Raw genomic sequence first — 25240 nt, forward strand, 5'->3', positions numbered from 1 at the left:
CTCCAATGGGGAGATAACACTGGGCTTCACCAAATCAATCACCTCGTTTTAAAGAGCTATAGAGTTAAGCATATAATTTATATAATTAAAAATATATAAGGTAGATTATATCAAGGGGCCCCAAAACAAGACAGACTTGAAACATGCTGCCAGATCGAATGACACTTTGGTCTCGGTTACAGAGAATACAATCGATGACACAAGAATTGACCAGCTCATATTATTCCAAACCTCGTTAACTTGAAGGGATTTTAATACTGAACTTATTAGCAGCAGATTAGAATTTTAATTCCTGGGTTCAAAATCTGAAGCATCAGAAATGGGGTGATTAATTGTGGGCACCCTTTACTACTCACCTCTCCGTGCCAGGCCAGCTGCTACCTGCTGCTACGTTCTGACTCGGGTTATCATGCAGGGAGACCCTCTTGCTTTAGGGGACGCCTCGGGAAGGAAGGTTGTGACCTCACCGTCCCTCCCAGACACACATCCCGCTTTCCTGAGGGGCACCATTATATTCTTCCTTTATTGGCTATCCTGGTATAATACAAATCTGCAAGTTTAGATACAAAAAAATCTGGAAATAAAAGATAGAAAAGTACCCGCCAGGCACCCCTCCCCCTTCCTCTGGGCCCCTCCCCCAGGGGGCACCAACGTGAGGTAACTGAGCATCTCCTTGCCCTCCCCCCAAACTCACTTCCTGGGCCCCCAACTTGGCCCCTGCCCCCAAGAGACCTTGGTCCGGGGAAGATGTGGGCCGAGTGGGGGAGAGGGCTAACAGGGTGAGCACAGCATTGGCAGTGAACGCAGCAGGTGGGCAGAGGGAAGCCCTTTGCTTGTGCTGTGTGTGTGTGTGGGGGCAACCATGTGGGGCCCAGGAGAGCCCCTAAATGGACATCCCTCCCCGAGCCCACCCAACAGTGGAAGGTGGAAGGTCAACAACAGAACTGGAAACTGTAGCTTGAACCGAGGGCGCCCCCTGGCACCACTGCCACCCCCGTGCCTGGGGTCGGGGAAGGAGCACTGCCAGGCTGGTCTGTCCCTGAACTCCATCCTGTGGAAACCTGGGCGTCACAATGTCGGTTCTATAGTGGTTGTGGGGGTGGTCGAGAGGAGGAGTTAGAGGGATATTGAGGGGCGAAGCCCCAGGGAGCAAGATGAGGGGAGAGGTGGGCCTCAGCTCCTAGGTGTGGGGCCTGGAGATCGTGGGGTGGGCAGGCGGCTGGGGCTACAGTTCGATCTCGAAGGTCTTTTGCAGGTCGCCCGAGAAGGGGTTAGACGGCTTCTCCACGGCGGGTTTGCCTTCTAATGCTGCCCACTGGGCCTCAAAGGGGTCCAACTCAGGGGCTGGGGTGGGTGCTGGCTCTGGGGGCCAGGGAGCCCCACTGGGGCGTGGGGGGGCCTGGCCCCCAGGGGCACTGGGCACAGCAGGTGGGGGGAAGGCTCCAGCTTTCCCAAGCAGGGCGGTGGGCTGTGGCTGGAGCTGGGCAGCTGAGCAGAAGGCGTTGGCCACCATCTGCGAGGGTGTGATGCCCACCACGGGCACGCGGGGCATGGGCGGGTAGCCCAAGCCTGGGTAGGTGGGCATAAAAGGGGGCTGCATGTGTGGGGGTGGCAGAAACAGGGCCACCTGGGCAGGTGCGGCATCGAAGGGCCCCACGGGGGCGGGGAAGGGCTGCAGGGGAGGGGGTGCGGCAGGCACCGCGGACACCTGCTGCTGCTGCTGCTGCTGCTGCTGCTGCACTTTGGCCACCTGGGACACCTCTTCCAGCCACCGCTCGGCCTCCGAAGGGGTCCGCTTGTGCCCGGGCTGGAAGGCGGCTGCCGGGGACACCGAGGGCTCGCCCCAGGCAGAAGTCCCTGGGCAGAGGAGAGGGCAGGTGAGGGCAAGGGCTGCGTCAGAAGGAACCCGAGGCCGGGGTCAGACTCTGAACTAGGCCTAAATCCGTCCTGGACCACATAGCAGTTCTGCAGTGCTAAGAACACCCAGTTCTGGGATTCTAAGGCCCCAAGGTGGGAAACATACAGGCAGGACTGACCATCAATCACCTGCGATTAACTGTGTTTAATAGCGCCCTTGGCTCTGATACTTGGGATGTTTTGTTTTAGGAGGCTAAGATTCTGAGGCGCCATAGATCCTCCTCATTCTAACGTGATGAGTAAGGTTCGATGGTTTCTAAGAGCTTTAAATTTACATTGTTTGCAAGTCTAAGGTGCTCTCCTGGTTCCACCACACGCCCGAGGTGAGGCGATTCCACTGCGCTGTCTGAGAGCACTCTCTAAAGCGGTGAGACTCCAGGGTCGTGGCCCCAAGTCGGTTAGGTTCCAGTACCCTGTGAGGCTAAGGCTAGCGGTTTCTGACTTTCATTATTCTAAGACAGGAAGTCTTTTTAAAAATGTATGTTTTTATTGATTTTTTAGATATAGAGGAAGGGAGAGAGAGACAGAAACATCGATGAGAGAGAAACATCAATCGGCTGCCTCCTGCACGCCCCCTACTGGGGATGGAGCCTGCAATCGGGGCATGTGCCCTGACCAGAACTGAACTGGAGGCCTCTTGGTGCACGGATGATGTTTAATCCACTGAGCCACGCCGGCCAGGCTAAGACAGGAAGGTTTAAAAATGATCCCATGGCCCAGCTGGTGTTGCTCAGTGGTTGAGCAGGTCACAGTTAGATTTCCAATCAGGGCACATGCCCCGGATGTGGGCTCAATCCCAGTAGGGGGCATGCAGGAGGCAGCCAATCAATGATTCTCTCTCATCATTGATGTTTCTACCTCTCTCTCCCTTTCCCTTTCTCCCTGAAATAAAAACATATTTAAAAATAAAAGGAAAATAACAATGATCCCATGGGGCCCTGGTTGGGTAGCTCAGCTGGTTGGAGCATCGTCCCATACACCAAAAGGTTGTGGGTTCGATTCCTGGTCAGGGCACATACCTAGGTTGCAGGTTCAAACCCTGGTAGGAGCATGTACGGAAGGCAACCGGTTGATGTTTCTCTCTCTCCTTCCTCTCTCAAATCAATAAAAACATATCCTTGGGTGAGGATTAAAAAAACAAAGTGATTCCTTGGTTCTAAGGTGCTCCCAGAGCTCTAAGATGGCCCACGGTCCTGAGCCTGTGGGATTCCAAGATCCCTGGAGTCCCTGCGGTGACCCTGAGTGGGGCAAGGGGATGCAGGGGGCACCCCAGGCAGGGCTGGGCTCACCTGTGGAGGCAGGCGGCGGCCCTGGTGCTGGCGCTCCAGCACTGGCAAAAGACGAGCTGATCTGTGTGCACAGAGCACTGATGCTGTCGCTGTCGCTGGCCCCAGGCGGCTCCATCTCAGGCACTGGGAGGTCAGGGAGAGGCGGAGGTCAGTGATAGTCCCAGACCCTGTTCTTGAGCCTTTTGCCCTCAGGTGCTCCTCTCACAAGGTGTGTTGGGTCGGTGGTAACTAAGTAACTAAGTGGCCATGGTCACAAAAATGATAACTCTGTGCATGTGTGTGTGTGTGACACTGGGTGGTGCAAGGAGTGTGTGACACTGGGTACTGATAGTCTGGACTGGACCCACAAGCCAGGTCAGAGCCAGAACTGAGGCTGCGTCCTGCAAACCCCCTGAGAGACCTCTCCTCTGCCCCAGGTGTGCTGTTCCCGGAACAGGTCGCCGCCCGGCCCAGGCAAGCATGTAAGTGGTGTCCCCTTACCTGGGGCAGGTCACACCCCGCACCCTTCCATCCTGCCCTGTCCCGTATAACCTCTGAGCGCCTGCCCTGTGGCACAGAGGATATTCGTGTCATCTGGCCCTGTCCACGATGTGCCTCATAAGTAAATTCCCTTAATCAACTCCTGGTGCAGTGACGGAGTCACCAGCCTCTTTCTCCGGTCTCTTGGCCCTGGGACATTTTCCCAGCAGTTGGATGGCAGTCACAGGGGCCCCAAATCAAGGGGGGACCTCAAGGAGGACCTGTCTATAGCTACAAACCAGAAGAAATATTTAAACTGTTTAAAAACAGATAGTGCCGGACCAGCGTGGCACAGTGGCTGAGCATCAACCTATGAACCATGATGTCACGGTTCAATTCCAGGTCACACACATGCCCGATTGCAGGCTTGAGCCCCAATAGGGGGCGTGCAGGAGGCAGCCAATCAATGATTCTGTCTCATTGATGTTTCTGTCCCTCCCTCTCCCTTCCTCTCTGAAACCAATACAATTATGTTTTTAAAAATAAAAACATATATTAATTTAAAAAATATATTTAACCACATAGATGGCGAGAGCACTGACCAGTCAGAATGGACGTGGGCCACTGTTTTTCACTGGCTGGGGATCACTTGTCCTGCTTTGGGTGGCAAAATGGAGCCCTGTCCACCCCGGCCTATAACACATATCCCGAGGGCAGAGACACAGCTGTGCCAGGGAGACAGTGAGCAGATGTGGGGCCTCAAGAGCACTTGAGATGAGCAAAGGGACGATCTGAATACACAGCGGTGTGGGGCGACAAGTGCCTGTGACAGCTCGGCAACAGGGGTGATGCTCCAATGAGCATGAGGAAGAAACGGACTGGAGGAGTCAGCAGGGGGGGCGGGGGGGGGTAATATGGCTTCCAGGTCATTTACATGAGGAGTGCGTGTGTGAGTCCGAATGAGCATGTAGCCTCAGAGGATGTGGCATCTGAGTGCGACTGAAATCCAGTGTGTGGTGACCTGACTGTGATTCCCAAGTGTGAGCCACTCTGCCTGCATGATGTGTGCACATGTTTGCAAGCATGCATGAATCTGCATGTGTGGTTCCAAGTGTGCATGAATGGGGGTGTACCTGCAACTTCCAATTCTGTGTGACTTTGGTGTGCACTTGACTAAGTGTGCGACTGACTGGAACATCTGTGAGTTGGTGAAATGTCTGTGTGGCAAGTCACGTCTAAGCAAATGAGCAATTGGCTACAGGAGTGTGAGGCTGTCAGATAAAGCCTGGGGAGCCTGCCCCCTCCAGGGAGCACGTGTGACAGCCCTGGGGGTGAGCTTACTGTCAGGCTGTAAGAGGACAGCAAAAAAGGGATGCTGCCGGACACGGAGGGGTGAATGCCAGTCATTCTCAACAAGCCCTGGCATCTGCCCAGCCGTCACCTTCTGGAGTAGCCCAGCCTCCTGGACACCCGCCAACACCTCCCACACCAGTCCCCGAGGCCGTGCGGGTAGGTGTCCCGGTGAGGTGTCTGGAGCAGGGGAGCAGGCCAGACCACGTGACTTCACCGGCAGCTGGGAGGAAAGGCCGCCCTCCCGCCTGTCTCCCTTAAGCAAAACGTGGTACCACACCACCTCTCCTCTCCCTTTCTCACCGCAGCTGTTGCCTTGTTTTTTCTTTAAATATATTTTTATTGATTTCAGAGAAGGGAAGGGAGAGGGAGAGCAATAGAAGCATCAATGATGAGAGAGAATCATTGATCAGCTGCCTCCTGCATGCCCCCGACTGGAGATTGAGCCCATAACCTGGGCATGTGCCCTGACCAGGTTCGAACCATGACCTCCTGGTTCACTGGTCGACGTTCAACCACTGAGCCACACCCGCTGGGCCAGACTGCTTTACATCATGACATATACCATCTTTCTCCTTTCCTGGGCACATCGCAGACATGAGTAATCAAACACAATGCTTTCCCCTCACCTGGCTCTGGCCTCTACAGGCCAAATGCTGGAAGATAGGACTGATCCTTGTGACTCCATCTTCCCTCCAAGCAAAATAGGACATTTAAACGGCCTCTCTCCCAGCATCACCCGTGGCAGACATTGCTAATCAACGATGGTGGGTGCTGCCCTGGCCCAGTCCTTTGCCCTCAAGTGACATCACAAAGCCACCACCATGCTCCCTGACCCTGCGATTCCCACGCTCCCTGTGCCCTCCATTTCACCTTTCCTCTGGCCGTCTCTCCGTGGGTAAAAACATAGTGCTCCTATTGCTCTCCCTTCCTCCCTTGCCCACAGCAAACTCTGCTAATTATCCACGTGGTGTGCCACCTTCTCCTTTTTCTTGCTCACGCAGACATTGGAAGGAGCTCGTGATGTAAGCCGTCACTCTATTCTCCCTGCCCCAGGCAGGCATTGCCAACCATCACGATCCTCTGTGACTCAGCCTGAATTCTTCACGCGGCCAGATCTCATGGCTTTACTGGCAAAGGCCGGTGCCTCAGTCTCCTCCTGAGCAACATCCTGGCATCGGTGCAGCTGCCCTCCTCCCCTTGTCCACAGCACTTTGCTAATCAGTCATGTAGGCCCCCTCTTGCATTTCCCTAACCACAGCAGACATAGCTAATTGATCATGATTTGTGCCACCTTTCTTTTATCCTTTGTCCATAGCAGACACTGCTAATGGATCATGATTTCTACTCTAGCTCCTGGCAGGCACTGCTAATTGATCACAACGTGTTCCACCTCTCATCTGTGTGCACGGCAGACAGTGCTAATCAATCGTGGTGGCCACCCCCTGTTCTCTATCTCCCGCACAGCCAGTGGAATTGATCCCGGCTCACCTGTGCTCTTCACCTGGAAGTCAGTGCGGCGCTGCAGCGTGGACGGCAGCTCATTCAGCCTCAGGCTCAGCTGCCGTTTGAAAGGCGAGTTCTTCTGGCTGAGCGCCGGGAACCCACGGAAGGAGCCCTGGCGAACCAGCTGCTCCAGGGGGGCATGGCGGCGGGGGATGGCAGCCGCGGGGGTGCCTGCAGCCACGGGGGTGCCTGCCTCACCCTTCTCACCAGGGGATGTGGTGGCTGGTGTCGGGGACACGCGCCCAGGCTGGGCAGGGCCGGGAGCCGCAGTGGGGGCAGCTGCCGCCTCTGTTGGAGACACGGGAGACGGAGGTCAGATACCTCACCCTGGCATCAGAGGCCTCCCCACCTGGCCCCCTGGGTCCTTCCCCGCGCTGCCTTCCTCACCCAGTGTTTCCTGCCCTCAAGACAGGCTGGTCAGGGCCGTGAATGCCCCTCACCCCCACCCAAGCCAAGACCGCTTTCCCCAGGAAGCCACTGAGGAATTTCACCCCAACCTACCCTTCTGTGTCTTGCTAGCTTTCTGCCACCGATCTCTTTCCTCTGCTGTTCCCCGTTTCCCCGTTGAGCCCTTCTATCTCCTTTTCTGACTAATGTAATGGACACTTGCTTGGTGCATGACCAATGAGTCAGGCCTTGTTCCAAGTGCCTGGCAATTACTAACTCATTCAATCTTCAGAGCCACCCCTTGAGGCCAATACCACCAGTGTCCCCATTTTCAGAGGTGAAGACCTAGGCCCAGCAACGGTAAGGGACTTGCCCAAGCCGCAGTGCTAGCAAGAGGCAGGCCGGCTCTGGAGTTGGTGGTCCCATTACCCTAACCTGTCTCCCTCTGGCCTGGTCTCCCCACGTCATGCTGTCTTCCTCTATCATTCTGTCTGTTCGTCTCTCCGTCGCTGTACCTCCCACCATTCTTCCCACCTCAACTACCTCCTCCCTCCCTCCAGTTGCTACCCATCCTTCTAGTAGACCCAGCTTGACACACTTCCTCTGGGGAGCTTTCCAGATCTCTCCAGCCCTTCAGCCTGGTCTCCCTCCACTCTGGGACTACCCAAGGCCTGCTCTTCCAGGGCAGGGTCCCCTCACCCCTGCCAACACACACACACACACACACACACACACACACACACACACACCCTCCAATCAGGGCCTCACCCAAGCTGTAGCCTGAATGCCAGGGAGCTTAAACTCAGGCCCAGAGTGGGCAGGGAGGTCACCTGGCATTTCTTCTCCCATCTTGCGGGTTGAGGCCGTGAGGCTCTCACCCAGGCCTGGCCAGGTGACAGCCTGGGACAGGTTGGAACCAGGAACCACCTCTACCCCCCTCAAACCCCCTTTAGGGACCTTAGGAAGTGTCCCTCCCCCCACCCCTTCACTCTCTGGGCTCCAGCTTCTGCACTATAACCCCCCCCCCCACACACACACACACACTGGGCCTCCTGAGAGGGTCAGCTGAGGCAGTAAATGTTCCATGCTTTTCCTTCCTCTCTGAAATCAATAAAAATATATTTTTTTAAAAAGAATTATTGATAAAGCAATAAGAATTAGTTAAAAAATTTGCTTTCCTAACTTTTCTGTTAGAACTATTTTAAACTTATAGAAAAGATGTTTTAATGGAACAATGAGTGTGCATGTTTCCTATCTTTTTTTAAAAAAATATGTTTTTATTGATATTTAGATAGAGAAAGGGAGAGGAGGTAGAAACATGGATGAGAGAGAAACATCAATTGGCTGTCTCCTGCACACCCCGCTACTGTGTATCGAGTCCACAACACGGGCATGTGCCCTGACCGGGAACTGAACCAGTGACCTCTTGGTGCACGGGATAATGCTCAATCCACTGATCCACACCAGCCGGGCAAGCGTGCAGGCTCTCTTCACCTAAGGTCCCCAGTGTTAACATGTTATCATATGTGCTCTCTCACTCCTTCTATAATTTTCCCCTACCATTTAAGAGTAACTTTCAGTGTGGCCAGCATGGCTCAGTGGTTGAGCCTTGACCTATAAACCAGGAAGTCATGGTTCAATTCCTGATCAGGGCACATGCCTGGGTTGTGGGCCGATCCCCAGCAAGAGGCAGCCAATCAATGATTCTCTCTCATCATTGATGCTTTTACTTCTCTCTCCTTCTCCCTTCCTCTCTGAAATCAATACAGATATAGTTTTTGAAAATAAAGAGAAATTCTAAAAAACCAAAAAAAAACCCAAAAAGAGTAACTTTCAGACAACTTAACCCCAAGCCTTCAGCATGTACCTCCAAAGAACAAGGACAGTCTCCTGCACAACTACAGTGTAATTTCTCACGTGGGGAACCGAACATGAGTACAATACTATTAGCCAATCTACAGTCCGTAGTCCAGTTTCCCCAACTGTCCAGATCATGTCCTTTATAGACGTTCTTTTTTACATATGTGCAGGACCACACACTGCATTTAATAATACTTGTCAAATCTCATTAGTCCCCTTTAATCTGGAACAGTTCCCAATGGGAAATTCTTTGTCAATTTTAAGCAATGTTTTTAAAAAATCTTAAAACTAGAATCTGTAGAAAAGAAAAATTAAGTCACATTGTGACTGAGCATATAATACACTTACGTTGAAATTTTTTTTTTTTTTACAATTTACAAAGGTATTTGCCAGTCACCTAGAATGTCTATCAGATGTTTAGCAAACTTTCTTGATGGCAACCAGAGTAAGAAATACCTTTACATGCTAACCTATTACATGTACAAACATACACAAAATAAAATAAAAACATCAGTAAGCTATACTTATCCTTACTACATTTGATTACTCTGTATTTTCAAGTTCATTCTTTTGTACACACTTTGAAAAGCCTGGGCACCTCCCTGAGTTGGCAGGCAATAGAGCCATTTGTGAACTTTGCTGGGATTTGTGGCCCGCAGAATATTGCCCAAAGGACTCTAACTAAATGAGCTTTATAAACTGTCACCAAACTTTGTGGTTGGTGCTCTGCTTTGTGAACTGTGGAGCCCCTGTACCGCCGCGGCTTTCCCTGCAAAGCGGACCCGCAGCCCCCGGGGCCCACTCCGTGCCCTGCCGCCTGGGCAGACCCACCTTTCTTTTTGTCCGGGGCTTCTCGGTCAGTGGGCCGCCCGCCCCCAGACAGGCGGAAGGAGCCCTCGCGGGCAAAGCTGGTGCGGCTGGCATCGAAGGTAGCCGTGACCCCACACTCCTTCTCCCGCCGCTGTTTCCGCTCCAGGCAGGCAGCAAAAGCACAGCCCACAGCGTGGCTCAGCCTCTCGCCCTGTGAGGAGAGGGTGGGGCCAGGGTTGGAGGTGCCGAGTTGTGCACACTGGACACCAGGAGCCCTGGGTCCCAGCTCCCAGGAGCTGGGTGACCCCGGACCATCCCTCTGCCGCTGGGACCTCAGTGAACACCTGCACCGAGGGACACAAATGAGTGAAAACAGAAAGCCAGCAACAAGGGTTCAAGACTGGAGATTCCTCAAAACATTAAAATCAGAGCTGTCATACGACCCAGCAATTCCACTTCTGGCTATTTATCCAGAGAAAACAAACAAACAAAGCCAAACAGAAACAGACCATAGATATATAGAACAAGCTGATGATCGTCATAGAGAAGGGGTGGGGGAAGGGAATAGAAAAGGGGTGCAATACTGTAGACCTCCCTTGACATGAAGGTCTAAAGTAGGCAACACTAATCCGTGGTGAAAAAAGTCAGGACAGTGGCTCTTTCTTAGGGGGTGGGGTGGGGATGCACTGGGAAGGGCAGGGGGATGGGTTGGGGTGGTTGTCATGTTCTAGAACTTCACAGGGGTTTGGGTTCCACAGGTGTATGCAGTTGTCAAAACTCAGCAAAAGTATACCTAAGGTTATGGTCAGCATGTGTTTTTCCACGGGGAAATGGGACAACCACGAGGCTTATATAGTCCCAAAAGCTATGGCCAGTTCAAAGGGTTCAATCCAGTCTTCAGGGTCAACGATCCAAGCTAATTACCTGAATCAACCGAGGCTTACCTGGAAAGAAGTGAAACGACAACAAGAAAAGAAAAAGAAAGGCTCCAAGGAATTAACTAAATTTGAAGAAAAAAAATGAATGAGAACTGAAAGAAAGATCAAGAAAAAGACCAGGGAGAAATAATTAAGTGGAAATGGGAGTTCAGCCAAAAGAAGATAGAGCAAGAAAAAAGAAGAAATCTTCTTCAAGCTCTGATTCTTCCAGCAGTTCTTCAGAGCCTGAAGAGGTGAATTCACAAAAAGAAAAAGAGCAACCATTCACATTAATTACAGAAAGTTCTATGTTAGAGAGTGAATCAGACAGAAGGGAGAGTTTAAAAAAAAATAAAGAAGTCAAAAGATGCAACTGAGCCCTGGCAGTGTGGCTTGGATGGCTGGGCACTGTCCCATGCACTGGAGGGTTGCTGGTTTGATTCCAGGTCAGGGCACATGCTTGGGTTTTGGGTTTGATCTCCAGTGGGGCTGTTCAGGAGGTACCCGATCAATGTTTCTCTCTCACATCCATGTTTCTCTCTCTCCCCCCGCCTCTCTAAAAATAAAATCAATAAAAAAATCTTAAAAAAAAAAAAAAGAGATGCAACAGAGAAAGGAAAGGACATTCAAGTTCAAGGACTCGGCAAATAGAGAAAGATGTATCCTGGCGGTAAACCTTTATCATCTGAGTCCTTATCAGAATCAGATAATATTGAGGAAGTATAAGCAAAAAAGAGAAAAGTCCCTAGTTGGTTTGGCTCAGTAGCTGGAGTTTCAGCCTGTGGATTGAAGGGTCCCAGGTTCAATTTAGGTCAAGGGCACGTACCTTGGTTGCAGGCTCTATCCCTGGCTCTGGTGGGGGCACATGTGGGAGGCAACCAATCAATGTTTCTTTCTGTCTCTCCCTCTCCCTTCCATTCTCTCTAAAAACCAATGGAAAAATATCCTCAGGTGAGGATTAACAAAAAAGAAAAGAAAAGCGGTGAAGACAGATAAAGCAAAAGAGAAAGAGAAGCACAGTAAGAAAAAGAAGGCTGATAGTTCAAGTCCTGACTCATTATAGTAACATTAAGAAAAATCAGGATTCCGATTGCATATTAGAAAACAGCCCCTGAAAAAATGGTGGGAGCTACACTGACACTCTCCCAGGACCAAATTGGAAGTACAACTAAAATACAGAAAAACCACCCTGAAATATCAACTGAAGACTAGCGGAGGGAACCCTAATAACCAAGGGTAGGAAGTGGAGACCACATAGAGACTGGTAGGACATGCAGAGATGCCACAGGGCTGGCCAGGCTCCCACAGACAGCAGCTAAATCAGCGGTTCTCAACCTGTGGGTCGCGACCCCTTTGGGGTGGAAAGACCCTTTCACAGGGGTCACCTAAGACCATCGGAAAACACATATATAATTACATATTGTTTTTGTGATTAATCACTATGCTTTAATTATGTTCAATTTGTAACAATGAAAATACTTCCTGCATATCAGATATTTACATTACGATTCATAACAGTAGCAAAATTACAGTTATGAAGTAGCAACGAAAATAATTTTATGGTTGGGGGTCACCACAACATGAGGAATTGTATTAAAGGGTCGCGGCATTAGGAAGGTTGAGAACCACTGAGCTAAAGGGAGGGATATCTCAGCTGTGGGAAATTTCCACTGAGAACTCTGGGTCTAAACCCCAAGCTGGGCTCACCACCCCAGAGCACCAGAACTGAGAAAGGTGCACACAGAACATCTGGCTGTGAAAACCAGTAGGGTTGCTGTCTGCCAGCCAGAGACAGCTAGAAATGCAGGCACCCTCTTAAAGGGCCAACACACAACATTTCGTGTGCAGCCACTCACTTTGGGCTCAGGCAGAGGGAGGGCAGAGTGGACTGGAGCTGTGTGAGGAGAGTCCAGGGTTGGAGTCTCTGGGGTTGGGCTCAGAGCACAACCCCGATTTCATGTACTGAGTCATTCCCTCATACTGCAGAGGGCAGCTTTCTCCACAGGTCTTACCTATACAAGTTTTTGCTTGGGGTGAAGACAATTGCCCCACCATGTTGGAAGACATCGTGCCCCACCCTGTGGTCTATAGCTTGAGGCAAATCAATACTGAATGTCAACTGGACTGCAGGCAGAGGAAGACCTCTGGAGGCTTTGACTCTGCCTGATCTTCTGGGCCTGGGGCTAGGAAAAGCAGATCCCGGTGTAGAATCTTGTTCCTTTCCAAAAACACCCAGCCCCAGCAGAGGGAGCCATAGCTGTGGATTTCTGATAGCCCCAAACAGGGTACTCAGGGACAGTCAGAAACAGTGTCTGACATTATCCTGCACCAGAGATCATAGCAGATCTACCTAATATAGACACAAACCCAAACAGGCAATCAAAATGGGGAGACATAAAAAAATAACCCCCAGCCCTGGCCGGTTTGGCTCAGTGGATAGAGTGTCGGCCTGCGGACTGAAGGGTCCCGGGTTCGATTCTGGTCAGGGGCATGCGCCTTGGTTGTGGGCACGTCCCCAGTGGGGGGTATGCAGGAGGCAGCTGATCGATGTTTCTCTCTCATTGATGTTTCTAACTCTCTATCCCTCTCCCTTCCTCTCTGTAAAAAAAATCAATAAAATATATTAAAAAAAAATAACCCCAAGTCCTAGCCGATTTGACTCAGTGAATAGAGCGTCAGCCTGTGGACCAAAGTGTCCCAGGTTCGATTCCGGTCGAGGGCACCAGCTCGGGTTTTGGGCTTGATTCCCAGTAGGGGGTGTGCAGGAGGCAGCCGATCCATGATTTTCTCTCATTATTGATGTTTCAGTCTCTCTCTCTCTCTCTCTCTCTCTTCCTCTCTGAAATCAATAAAAATATATTTTTAAAAAATAACCCCAAAATGAAAGAACAAGAGAATTCTCCAGCAGAAGAGCTAAATGAAATGGAGCTAAGAAACTTATCTGATATAGAGTTCAGAATAATGATGGCAAAGATGCTCAACAGCATGAGAAAAGGTATAGTAACCATGAAAAAAGACCAGTCGGAAATAAAGAATGACATAGCACTAAGAAAGAACACACTGGAAGAAATACACAGCAGACCAGGGGAAGCTGAGCACTGGATCAGTGACAGGGTAGAAAAAAATCACTCAATCAGAGAAACAAAAAGAAAAAAAACAATTAAAAAACAGGAGGACAACTTAAGGGAGCTGTGGGACAACATGATATGTAACAATATTCACATAATAGGAGTGCCAGAAGAAGAAGGCGAACAAAGGCTAGAGAACATATTTGAAGAAATAATGACAGAAAACTTCCTTAACCTGGTGAAGGAAAAAGTAGCACAAGTCCAGAATCCCAAGCAAGAAGAACCCAAACAGGCCCATGCCCAGGCATATCATAATTAAAATGATAAAAATTAAAGACAAAGAGAGAATCTTAAAGGCAGCAAGAGAAAAGCAAACTGTTACCTACAAAGGAACTCCCATAAGGCTGTCAGCTGATTTCTCATCAGAAATTCTACAAGCAGAAGGAAATGGCATGAAGTATTCAAGTAATGAAAAGCAAGGATTTGAAACCAAGACTATAGTCAGCAACGCTATCATTCAAAATAGATGGTGAAATAAAGAGCTTCCAGACCAAAAAAGGCTAAAGAAGTTTATCACCACAAAACCAGCACTACAAGAAATGCTAAAGGGACTGCTGTAATGAGAAGAAGAGAGAGAGACAGAGAGACAGACAGACATAGGTATACAGAATTAAAATAGCAATAAATAAGTACCTATCAATAATAACCTTAAATGTAAATGGATTAAATGCTGTAAACAAAAGATGTAGGGTAGCTGAATGTATACAAAAATGTGACCCAATTATATGCTGCCTTATAAAAGTCCCACCTCAGAACAAAAGACTCAGACAGGATGAGAGTGAAGGGATGGGAAAAAAATTCCCATGCAAATGGAAACGAAAAAAAGATGGGGTAGAAATACTCATATCTGACAAAAAAAGACTTCAAAATGAAGGCCATCACAAGAGACAACAAAGGTCACAACATAATACTAAACAGATTGCTCCAAAAAGAGAACATAACCCTGGTAAACAAATGTACACCTAATATAGGAGCACCTAAATATATAGATAAATTTCTAGAGGACTTCAAGGGAAAGATTGACAGCAATACAGTAATAGTAGGGGACTTTAACACCCTGCTGATTTCACTGCATAGATCTTCCAGACAAAAAATTAACAAGGAAACAGTGACTCTAAATGACATACTAGATCAGATGGATTGAACTGACATTTATGGAACATTTCACCCCAAAGCTGCTGAATATATTCTTCTCAAGTGCACATGGGTAATTCACAAAGATAGACCATATGTTAGGACACAAAACAAGTCTCTACAAGTTCAAGAAGACTGAAATCACATCAAGCATCTTCTCAGATCACAGTGGAATGAAATTAGAAATCAACTACAGTGAAAATCATTCAAACACATGAAGGCTAAATAGCATAATATTAAACAATGAATGGGTTACCAATGAGATGAAGAAAGAAATCAAAAACTTCTGGAAACAAATGAAAATGAGCACACACAATCCCAAATCTCTGGGACACAGTAAAAGCAGTTCTGAGAGGGAAGTTCATAGCACTACAGGATTACCTCAAAAGACAAGAAAAATTAATGATACACTATTTAACCTTACAACTTAAAGAATTAGAAAGAGAACAAGAAAAGCCCAGAGTAAGTAGAAGGAAGGAAATAATGAAGATTAGAGCAGAAATAAATGACATAGAGACTAAAAACAACACAAAAAAATCAAAGAACCTAAGTCAGAGCTGGCTCTTTGAAAAGATAAACAAGATTGATGAACCATTAGCCAGACTCATCAAGAAACAAAGAGCGTTAAAAAAAAAAAAAAAAAAAAAAGGCCGAAACTGGTTTGGCTCAGTGGATAGAGCGTCGGCCTGTGGACTGAAGGGTCCCAGGTTCGATTCCGGTCAAGGGCATGTGCCTTGGTTGCGGGCACATCCCTAGTGGGAGATGTGCAGGAGGCAGCTGATGGATGTTTCTCTCTCATCGATGTTTCTGACTCTCTATCTCTCTCCCTTCCTCTCTGTAAAAAATCAATAAAATATATTAAAAAAAAAAAAAAAAAGAAACAAAGAGAGACCTAGCTGGTTTGGCTCAGTGGATAGCAGGTCAACCTGTGGGTTAAATGGTCTTGGGTTCAATTCCAGTCAAGAGCACATGCCTGGGTTGTGGTCTCGATCTCCAGTAGGGGGTGTGCAGGAGACAGCCAATCAATGATTCTCTCTCATAATTGATGTTTCTATCTCTCTCCCTCTCCCTTCCTCTCTGAAGTCAATAAAAATATATTTTAAAAAAAGAAACAAAGAGTGGACCCAAATAAATAAAATCAGAAAAGAAAGCAGAGAAGTAACCACTGACACCACAGAAATATAAGGGACTGGAAGAAAATACTATGAACAAATATATGCCAACAAGCTGGACAATGTGGATAAAATGGATAAATTCCTAGAAAAATATAATCTCCCAAAACTGAATCAGGAAGAATCAGAAAACCTGAATAGGCCAATAATAACTGAGGGAAAAGAAGCAGTAATCAAAGAGAGTCCCAAGTAAGAAGAACACAAATAGGCCCACACCCAGACATATCATAATTAAAATGACAAAAATTAAAGACAAAGAGAGAATCTTAAAGGAAGCAAGAGAGAAAAAAAACTTATTTTAAACTATTCCAAAAAAATCCATGAGGAATGAACACTTCCAAGCTCTTTTTATGAGGCCAGCATTATCTTAATTCCAAAGTCAGATAAAGACATTACAAAGAAAGAGAATTACAGGCCAACATCCCTGATGAACATAGATGCTAAAATCCTCAACAAAATATTAGCAAATCAGATCCAGCAATATATTAAAAAGAGTATACACCATAAAGTGGATTTATTTCAGGGATGCAAGGCCTGAGGTGTGTGTGTGTGGAGGGGGTGGGGGCACAGGGATTGGCTAGAAGGGATCAATGGGGGGGTAAGGGGGACATATGTGATACTTTCAACAATAAAGATTTAATTTTTAAAAAAAGAAAAAGAAAAACAAGGATTCCCTTGTAAAGAAAATGCAATGTCTGAGAAAATTTCAACTGTGAGAATTATATCTACCAACACGCATAAATTTTTTTGTTTTTTAGAATTATTCCAGGACTGTTCTGTAGCCACTCAGATGTTGCATGTGAAAGGGTCATAAAAGTTGCCAGGGGCTTGAATATCTGTCTTTTTCTCTTCTATTTCCTAATAACTCTAGGAGATAATGCATTGCAGTCATACCTAGTGATTGATATTTGAGAATAAGCTAATATTTTGACTAGCAGTATCTATCCTATCTAAAAATAGAGAAACATGGTAATTAACTGTAACTTCACTACCCTTCCCATTGGCTAATCAGCGAGATATGCAAATTAACTGCCAGCCAAGATGGCGGCCGGCAGCCAGGCAGCTAAGTGAATAGGAGGCTTGCTTGCTCCAGTGACGGAGGAAGCCAAGGTTCCCGCCAGCCACTGCCGGCCTCTGAGCTGCACTCTAAGAAACAATGTTGCAATTATAGAAGCCAAACAAACCCAGATACCTGCTTTCAGCAGCCGAAGTCTCAGAGCTGGAGCCAAGCCTCAGAGCTAAAGCCGGCTCTCAACTCCAGTGACAGCCATAGAAGGTAAATAAATCCCAGAATAAAAAAAAAGAGAAAAAGGAGAGGTTGGGAGCTTCAGCCACCCACCAGCCTGAAAACGGCCATCATCCCCTCATCCAGGCTGGCCAGGCACCCAAGCAGGACCCCCACCCTGAAGGGGGTGCGACCAGATGCAAACAGCCATCAGCCCCTCATCCAGGCTTGGCCAGGCACCCCAGTGGGGACCCCCACCCTGAAGGGGGGGTGCGACCAGCTGCAAACAGCCATCAGCTTGTCATCCAGGCTGGCCAGGCACCCAAGCGAGACCCCCACCCTGATCCGGAACACCCTTCAGGGCAAACCAGCCGGCCCCCACCCGTGCACCAGGCCTCTATCCTATATAGTAAAAGGGTAATATGCAAACTGACCCTAACAGCAGAATGACTGGGAATGACTGGTCACTATGACACACACTGACCACCAGGGGGCAGACGCTCAATGCAGGAGCTGCCCTCTGGTGGTCAGGGCGCTCTCACATGGGAGGAGCTCTGCTGAGGGCTGCCAGTACAGCGGTGGTGGTGGGAGCCTCACCTGCCTCCTCAGCAGCGCTAAGAATATCCAACTGCAGTTTAGGCCTGCTCCTCGCTGGCAAGTGGACATCCCCCAAGGGCTGCCGGGCTGCCAGAGGGATGTCTGATTGCTATCTTAGGCCCAATCCCCCAGGGAGCGGGCCTAAGCCAGCAGGTGGTCATCCCTTGAGGGGTCCCAGACTGTGAGAGGGCACAGGCCAGGCTGAGGGACCCCCCTCCCACCCAAGTGCACAAATTTTTGTGCACTGGGCCTCTAGTATATATATAAAAGCCTAAGCGACCATTCGACCATTACCTATGATGTGCACTGACAACCAGGGGGCAGGGGAAGGGCAGGAAGAGATTAACCAAAGATCTTATATGCATACTAGAGGCCCGGTGCACGGGTTTGTGCACTGCTGGGGTCCCTCGGCCTGACCCACGGGGATTGGGCTGAAACCAATAATAAGTGTATTTTAATTTTTTCACCTTGTATACTTTTATCTACCTGGGAAAGGAGTTTTTAGGGTTGGGTGGTGGTGGTTTGCTGTTTCTGTAACTGCCTTTTATCCTCACACAGCCTGTTTCTGGGGACACAGTAGCCATGCTTTGGGAGGTAAGAGCTGGGTACGGCAGTCTGGTGCTTCACCCAGCTTAGTGACATCGTTGGTCTCTGTCAGAGTGAACCAGAGAAACAGCCTTTTACAGCATAAGGAAGCCCCAGAAGCTCTGGGATTTACCTCTAATCCAATAAATACTGAGGGGATTTTAGCATTAGAATATGTTATAACATTTGAATTAATTTTGACTACTCTTTGGCTTTGGAGAGGAGAAAGAAGAGAGAGAGAGAGAGAGAGAGAGAGAGAGAGAGAGAGAGAGAGAGAGAAGAGGGAGAGAGAGAGAGAAATTGGTTGTTCCACTTATTTATACATTCATTGGTTGACTCCTGTGTGCTCTGACTGGGAACTGAACCCAAAACCTTAGCACATCGGGAAGACACTACAACCTACTAACCTGGTCAGGACCTAGACACGGCTACTTTTTGAACTCGACAGCTAAAGATTTTAAAGTGCATGTTTTATATGGTTACGTTTTAACCAGTCAGGAAATTTTTTATATAACTAGTAATAGTTATTTTTTTGTATGAATTTTATTTAGGTTTGATGTTTAGCTTTTATTAACTTTAATTCTTGCTATCTTAAATTCCTTATTGCATTTAATGGCATTCTTTTATTTTTAAATATATTTCTTTATTGATTTAAAGGAGGAAGGAAGAGGGAGGAAGAGATAGAAACATCAATGATGAGAGAGAATCATTGATTGGCTACCTTCTGCATGGCCCCTACTGGGGATCAAGCCTGCAATCCGGGCATGTGCCCTTGGCTGGAATCAAACCTGGTACCTTTCAGTCCACAGGCCAACGCTCTATCCACTGAGCCAAACCGGCTAGGGCTTTACGGCACTCTTGCCAAGATATTTAGCATGTGAAAAGCAGGTTTTAGGTTGTGGGTTTTTTTTTTAATAGCTTCATATTGAAACTGAGACATCATACACAAGTTGAGTGGCAGGCCTGATATGCTCTGCCTTGTTACATAAAGCTGTTGCCAGAATCTTAGCAAATACAACATTTTAAAAGATTGCCTTTGTATATTCATAACAAATTATGACAAGTTAAATTTACGTGAAAATTACATTATTACTTTTTCTGTGTCATTTTACTAAGATTTTGTGTCTCATGTCTCCTGCTGAATTTGTTACTAGTAATGTTAAAAGGAATTGAAATCATTTTCACTTTGCATTTTTATATACTGAGGTAACATGTAATATAATTTGATGTACAATTTTGCCTGTTAAGAGGGTATGCTCATACAGCGGTATATGCTCAAAACATTTTGTCATGACAAGAGGCTATTTTACTTTAAAAAGAGCTGGAAAAATATGAATTCTACTTAACGGTATGCATGCTGAAGTATGGGGGAAGTGTTCAGGTATCTGCAACTTTAAAATGCATCAAAAATAAAATGAACAGATAGGCAACAGAGTGACAAAGGCAAATGTAAGTGGCAGGATCTGGGTGGTATGTGTACAGGTGACTGGTTACTGTACAAGTCTTTCGACTTTTCTGCGTGCTTTCGACTTTTACTTCTAATAAAACATTGGGAGTGAAAAACTGCAGTCACTATTTCCTGAGTGTCTACTTGAGAGGCTCCGAGGCCAGACAGCCTGGATTGATGCTGGCTTCCCACTTTCCAGGTGTGTGTTCTCAAGAATATCACTTCATTCTCAGTGCCTGAGCCTCTCCATATGTAAACAGCACCTACTTCACCGGGTTACTGCAAGAATTAGGAAAACTAATATATGCACGGTATAGAGCACAGAGAACCACCACACGACCATCAGTGTGAATGTATCCAGCCCGGCTACGCCCTGATTTGCATCCTTTTATGAAATCCTCATAACAATGCCAGGAGGTGCACACTCTTTTTTTGTTGTTGTTATTAATCCCCACCTCCTCACCTGAGGATATTTTTTCCATTGACTTTTAGAGAGAGTGGAAGGGAGGAAGGGAGAGGAGAAGGATAGGGAGAGAAACATTGATGTGAGATAAACGTATAGATTGGTTGCCTTCCACACACTCCCCAACCAGGGCCAGGGATTGAACTTGCAACCCAGGTACGTGCCCTTGACATATCTTGACATATCAAGATGCTCAGCCACCTCTTAAAGTTAAACTTGGGGGGAAAAAATCCTCAACAAAATATTAGCAAGTGTATTAAAATACCAGAAGTGTATTAAAACGATTATGCACTATGATCAAGTAAGATTTATCCCAGGAATGCAAGGTTGGTTCAACACATGAAAATCAATCAATGTAATATACACTAATAGAATGAAGAAAAAACCCACATGATCATCTTGATTGATGCAGAAAAAGCATTTGACAAAATTCAACACTTTCATAATAAAAAACACTCAACAAACCTGGAATAGATGGGAACTTCCTCAACTTGACAAAGGACATTTATGAAAAAGTCACAGTATCATACTCAATGGTAAAAGATTAAAAGATTTTCCTAGGATCAGGACAAGACAAAAATGCCTATTTTTAACACTTCTATTTAACACTATACGGGAAGTGCTAGCCAGAGTAATTAGACAAGAAAAAGAAATAAAAGGCATCCAAATCGGAAAGGGAGAAGTAAAATCATCTCTATTTGCAGATTACATGATCTTAATGTAGAAAGTCCTAAAGAATCCACAAATTATTAGTGTTAATAAATGAATTCAGCAAATTTGCAGGATACAAGAGTGACAAAAATCAGTTATATCTCTTTACACTAGCAGTGAACAATCCAAAAATGAACCTAAGACAATAATTTCATTTAGCCATAGCCAGTTTGGCTCAGTGGATGGAGTGTCAGCCTGCAGACTGAAGGGTCCTGGGTTTGATTCTGGTCACGGGCACATACCTCGGTTGCAGGCTCCAGGGCACATGCAGGAGGCAACCAATTGATGTTTCTCTCACATCGATATTTCTCTCTGTCTTTCCTTTTCTCTTCCACTCTCTCTCTAAAAATCAATGGAAAAATACCCTCAGGTGAGGATTTAAAAAGAAAAAAGATGTTGAAAAACAAACAGACAAATAATAAAATAATTTTAAAAAATAATTATTTCATTTACAATAGCATCTAAAAGAGCAAAGTGGTTAGGAATAAATATAACCAAGGACATGAAAGACATATATACTGAAAAGTAGAAAACATTGCTGGAAGAAATTTATAAAGACCTAAATAAATGGAACATCTTGTATTCATAGATTGGAAGACTTCACCTTGCTAAGACAGCAATATTTCCCAAAGTGATCTACAGATTTAATTCAATCCCTATCAAAATCCCAATGGAATTTTTACAGAAATGGAAAAGCTAATCGGAAAATTTATATGGAATTGCAAGGGACCCAGAATAGCCAAAACAATTTAGAGAAAGAACAAAATATTATACTTTTCAACTTCAAAACTTACTCCGAAGTTACAGTAATCAAAACAGTGTCATACTGCCTGGCTGTTGTGGCTCATTGGTTGAGCATTGACCAATGAACCAGGAGGTCATGATTTGAGTCCCAGTCAGGACATATGCTGGGGTTGTGGGCTCTATCCCAGCAGGGGGTGTGCATGAAGCAGCGGATCGAAATACAGACCAATTAAATAGAATTGAGCACCCAGATATATACCCACATATCTACAGTCAATTGATTATCTTGGCAATATGGGTGCCAAGACTATTCAATGAGAAAAGGATAGTCTCTTTAACAAATGGTGCTGGGACTACATGGAAAAAAATGAAGATGAACCCCTACCTCAAACCATTTACAAAAATTAAGTCAAAATGGATCAAAGACCTAAATAGAAGAGTTAAAACTATAAAACTCTTAGAATAAAGCATGAAGTTTTAGAAATAAAACATGGGTCCTTAGATATGACAATGGGTGCACAAAACAACAAAAGAAAAAAAAAACAGATAAATTGAACTCCATCAAAATAAAAAGTGTTTATAAAGGACACTATCAAGAGAGTGAAAAGACAACCCACAGATGGGGGGAAATTTTTGTAAATTGATAACAACAGTCTAGTATAAAGAATATATGAATAACTTTTACAATTCAAAAATAAAAAGACAGCCCTAGCTGGTTTGGCTCAGTGGATAGAGCGTCAGCCTGCAGACTAAACGGTCTCATACCGGTTGCAGCTTGATCCCCACCATGATCAGGGTGCATGTGGGAGGCAACCAATCGATGTGTCTCTCTCACATCGATGTTTCTTTCTGTCTTGCCCCTTCCTTCCACTCTCTCTCTAAAAGTCAATGGAAAAATATCCTCAGTGAGGATTAACAAAATAAATAAAAATACAATTAAAAAATGGGTAAAGAATTTGAAAAGACATTTCTCCAAAGAAGGTAAACAAATGTCCAATAAACACATGAAAAGATATTCAACATCATTAGTCATTAGGGAAATACAAATCAAAATCTCAATGAGATAACTACTTTATACCTACTAGGATGACTATTAAACAAAAAATTAAAAATAAGTGTTGATGGGGATGTGGAGAAATTAGAAATCTTGTACATTGTTAGCAGGAATGTAAAATAGTGCAGTCACTGTGGAAAACAATTTGGTAATTCCTCAAATAGTCAGACATAAGTTTACTCTATGACCCAGTAATTCCATTCCTAGGTATATACCCCCCAAAATTATAAAGAGGTTCTCAAACAAATACTTGCCCATAAATGTCCATAGCAGCACTATTTACAAGAGCCCAAAGATGGACACAACCCAAATTTCCATCAATGGACGAATAGATAAACAAAATGTGGCTAATCCATACAATGGAATATTATTCAACCAAAAAAAGAAGGATGAACCCTGTAAACAATGCTAAGTGAAAGAAGCCAGATACAAAAGACCACGTACTGTATGATACAATTTGTATGAAATGTCTAGAATAAGTAAATTCAGAGACAGAAAACAGATTAGAGGTTGCCAGAGGCTTACTGTGTGTGACGGGGCAGGGAGGGGAGTGGGAGGGGTGTTACAGGGTGGAACTGCTTACTGGGTATGAGGTCTCTTTGAAGAATGATTAAAATGTTTGGAACTAGATAGAAATGATGGTTAAACGGCATTGGGAATGTACTAAGTGCCACTGAATTGAAAATTATTAATTGAATGTAAATTTCACCTAAAAAGAATTAAACTTGGGGAATCCTGGGAATTCCACTGCTTAATGTTTATAACCCAAAGCTCAGAAGCAGGAAGGAATTCGCCCAAGGTCACACTCTACCCGGAGGAGATGGCCCTGCCCTTTTCTTGCTTTGATTTTCATCCCTGACTCGTTTTCAGATGACAGCAACTGTTCCTATTTGCTAGCCACTTACTACAAGATTCCGTTGAGAACTTCCTGTGTGTGGCCATAATGAGAATGCTTCCCCAACAAGCCTGTGAGGAGGTGCTGCTATGACCCCCATTTTATAAGGAGAAAACTGAGTCCTGGAGAGAGGTCACTTGTGCCGAAGGTCCCAAAGCCAGGCGGTTTGACACCAAATCCACACTAACCAGATGGCAGTGTATTTTCAAAAAAACAGTTGTGACAAATGTCTGGCCCCACATGCCCTTCCAGACCCTATGTCCTCTTCCCTGAGTCTGGGACACATAGAATAACATGAACAAGTCCAGAAAGGCAACACAGCTTCCTCCTGGCTAGTGCATGTGCTGAAGCAATTTCTCTCCCTCTTCCCCCCGCCCCCCACCCCTTGTTTTGGAGCCCTGTGCCACTGTGTAAGAAACCCAGCTTTCTGAAGCCTCCATGCCGGAGACCCTGTGACTACATGAAGAAAGCGACGTCTGGCCGGTCTGGTGCTACAGCTCCACACACCACCTGACTGCAACTGTGTGAGATCCTGGAGGCAGACCTACTCAGCTGAGCCTTTCCCAAATTCCTGACCTACGGAACCGTGAGGCATTATAAGTGATTGATATTTTAAGTCGCTAAATTTTGGAGAAATTGGTTACGCACAACAGATAACTGATACAACTACTCTGCTATTTTTCCAGAAATAGCTGTTGCTGTGGGCCCTATATTTCAAATATCTCCATGCTAGTCCCTGGCAGTACTTGCCCCAATTAGTACTGACTAATCAATACTGACACCCTCAAATTTGTTTTCTTTACTCCTGGTTTCGGGTCTAAAATTGTGTGTGTGAGGAAATCCGGGGTATTGCCTCGTTTTGGGGCTCAGAGCTCTCTGCAGTGGGAATTTCGGAAATATAAAGGAATCACTGAGTGGAGACTAAGGTCTGCAAGGTACAGGCGTTATTTTACTTGTCCAGTTTACCCCAGAATCCCCTTTGGGGAACTCCTTTACAACACTGGATAAAGCAATCTGGGTGCCCCCCCTTCCCCTGACCAAGGGGAAGACGGTGACCCAAGCCAGGCCAATCCCATGCCCTCTCATCAGAATTTGAACCCAAAGCTTTGGGAGTTGGGTTCATCTCACAATGGTTCCCTGAAGGAACTGTCCCCTGTTGCCACGTCCCCAGGATGTCCCGCTCTCTGCCCTTCTGTTACTTACTGCTCTGAGATTCCCATAGCCTTTCAAGAATTTTATTTTAGGCTAACGTTAGCCAGATTGGTTTCTATTGCCAGCAACCAGAGAACTGGCTAATGTAGGAGGCTGAGACTGTGGGTGGGGGACTGAATTCAGGGTCCAGGTGACAGGGCAGAATAAAGGCTCTATTTTCCACTGTCTTTTGCAGGTAGGGATGTCCATGTGACTAGGTTCTGACCAGTGGGATGCAATTAGAAATGATACGCAGCTCCCAAAAAGGAGAGGACATGCCCTCTTCACGCGCCTCTCCATGCTGCGGTGGGAGGAAGATGTGAAGGCTGGCGCGTGCGCATCCATCCTGGATCAGGAAGTGGAGCTCTCCTTCAGCAACAGGACAGAAGGAGCGGTGGC

General features: G+C 46.4%; 1 protein-coding gene across 4 annotated transcripts in view; it reads right to left on the minus strand.

The window, feature by feature from the left end:
* Positions 1 to 235: 235 nt before the first annotated feature.
* The window catches only part of NUMBL (NUMB like endocytic adaptor protein), a 34609-nt gene continuing 9604 nt past the window's right edge, over positions 236 to 25240 (minus strand). For 2 of the 4 annotated variants that reach the window (XM_081107063.1, XM_081107064.1), the window contains 4 exons: positions 9600 to 9789; positions 6507 to 6809; positions 3207 to 3329; positions 236 to 1857 (listed from right to left, as the gene is read on the minus strand). In XM_081107063.1, the coding sequence (XP_080963189.1) occupies positions 1226 to 1857; positions 3207 to 3329; positions 6507 to 6809; positions 9600 to 9789 (1248 nt within the window). In that variant the 3' untranslated portion in view covers positions 236 to 1225. The remainder of the gene's footprint in view (positions 1858 to 3206; positions 3330 to 6506; positions 6810 to 9599; positions 9790 to 25240) is intronic. The other 2 variants (XM_081107066.1, XM_081107065.1) reach the window with 1 other exon arrangement.

The sequence above is a fragment of the Myotis nattereri genome (assembly GCF_964212035.1).
Source record: "Myotis nattereri genome assembly, chromosome: 15".
In the NCBI taxonomy this organism is placed as follows: domain Eukaryota; kingdom Metazoa; phylum Chordata; class Mammalia; order Chiroptera; family Vespertilionidae; genus Myotis; species Myotis nattereri.